The 1,994-nt window shown below is 52.2% G+C and overlaps 1 protein-coding gene across 1 annotated transcript; it reads right to left on the minus strand.

The window, feature by feature from the left end:
* Positions 1-183: 183 nt before the first annotated feature.
* Positions 184-1,116, minus strand: DQ04_01461000 (RNA-binding protein; the record flags this gene model as incomplete). The annotated part of the gene is made up of 1 exon (XM_009310754.1): positions 184-1,116. One exon carries the CDS (start codon positions 1,114-1,116, stop codon positions 184-186), a length of 933 nt encoding a protein of 310 aa, XP_009309029.1.
* Positions 1,117-1,994: the final 878 nt, after the last annotated feature.

Below are 1,994 nucleotides of genomic sequence, written 5' to 3' on the forward strand. Positions count from 1 at the left end.
TTTTTTTTTTTGGTCACTGCCTTCACTGTGCTTTAGTCACAATGCATCCATACAGATAGGGCTGTGGATGTGTCGGCGTGTGTACTCCCCCGTATTGGTTCTAATCATTCGCCCACTCTTCTTCCTCCCCAACTCGCCACCGTCCTTCGTAGGGCTGCTATTGCTGTGCCGCCCCCTTCTTCGTCACATCAGTAGGATGTTGGCAGTGGGCTCAACAAAAAATGCACCGTTTGCGCCAAATGGCTTACTGTTGCCACTGTTGCTGTTCATATCGAGTGATGTCACTGACGTTAAGTAGGAGGAACCACTTCCCTGAATTAACGGATCATGAGCCGTTGTGTACGGGCGAAAGGGCTGGAAATAGAGCGGCTGCACCATTGCAGAGTATGCTGGCTGTTGTTGTGCCTCCAGTTTTCGAGGCGGCTGCGAAGCCATATTCAATAAGCCACCGTCCGTGGCATTGGTCATGATGTGGTGGTTGGTGTTGGTGCTATTGGCGGGGCTCTGCGAGACGAATCCTGTCAATGCGCTTGAGCACGGTGAACCTGCCGGTGCTGTCATGATTGTCTGCGACGTCGGAAACACCGGCACGGGCACACCGTCGACAATGGCAAAGGTGGGTCGCGTCATGGAGGCAGAGCCAGCACTTGTGGGCAGCTGCTGCATGAACTGGTACGGTGCGAAGCTCGGCATCGGCATCGTGATGGGAGAGCTGTGACCCATGTCGCTACCGCCACTGCACGGCAGCGACGGCGGTGATGGTGAAGAAGCCGCCGGTGAGTGCGGCGATCCCATCCTGGCCTGCAGCAGCGACGTCAGCTTGTTGTTGCCGTTATTGGTGTGCGCGTTCTGCGGGCCGCGGGCGGGGGTCACACGCAGTCGCTTATTGTAAATCTGGAACCCGTTCATTCCTTCAATAGCAGCGCGTGCGGCCATCTCCGAACTGAACTTCACAAATCCGTACCCCTTTGGATGGTTGTTATTTGCTCTGTCAACAATGACGCGCGCAGACTCCACGACGCCGAACTGCTCAAAGAGCTGCCGCAACTCTGCATCCGTGACAGGAGTTGGGATGTAGTTGACTATGAGATTCCGCGGGTCCGAATCCAATGGCATTGCTGTGACCGGAAGATATGCTGTTGGTACCCTCTTGACTATCACTGTGGCACTCTAACCACCCCCTTCTGCGTAAAGTCTTGAGGTTTTAACCAATATGGATGAATACACTCGCGCGACACTCTCTCCTCTTATGATTTATGTCTTCCGCAGTCTACGGCAGCGTATGTCGGAGTTACCGCTTGTTCGTTGGTTTCCTGCGGCTTCGGTTTTCCGTGTTGCTTTCCTTTCCTTTTCTTTTATTTGCTGTCTTCTCACCGTTGTCTCCTCTTATTGTACCGGTGCGACAGTCAGTGTTGGAGGCTGAGAGTACTCTTCGTCCTTGATGCAAATGTGAGGGTCTTGTGGAAACAGGCCACGATGCCTTGAGATCAGCTGCACCAGAGAAGCTACAAAAAACAAAAGAGACATATGCGGAGGCAAACACGAAGCAAAAAGAATGTGAACATATTTCGTAGTAGCACTAGCAGCAGCAGCAGTAGTGATAGCAGGAACGGAATCACGGGCACAACCAACCAGCCGGGAGATGAACAAATGGAAATAAGAGAGACGAGGAAACAGCACTGCCAATTTGGCTTCTTCGGCAGCAACGCACACACACACACACACACACACACAAAGACACGCGTATTGATGGGCCTGTAGACTTTTACTTACATCACATGAAATATCACGGCCTGGGGTTGTATATATTGTCCTTTTTTCTGATGATTTTTTTTTTTGCGTCCTCGTTGTTTTAGCTTCCTCCTTGCAAACAGCATTGACGTCACAAGCCCTAACGCATTCGATGCCCTCTCTTCCACGCACTCGCCTCATTCCCCTACATGCTCATCATCGCCGCCGCACGCAGAGACACATACACGCACTGTGTGTGTGTG

The sequence above is a fragment of the Trypanosoma grayi genome (assembly GCF_000691245.1).
Source record: "Trypanosoma grayi strain ANR4 Tgr_146_V1, whole genome shotgun sequence".
In the NCBI taxonomy this organism is placed as follows: domain Eukaryota; phylum Euglenozoa; class Kinetoplastea; order Trypanosomatida; family Trypanosomatidae; genus Trypanosoma; species Trypanosoma grayi.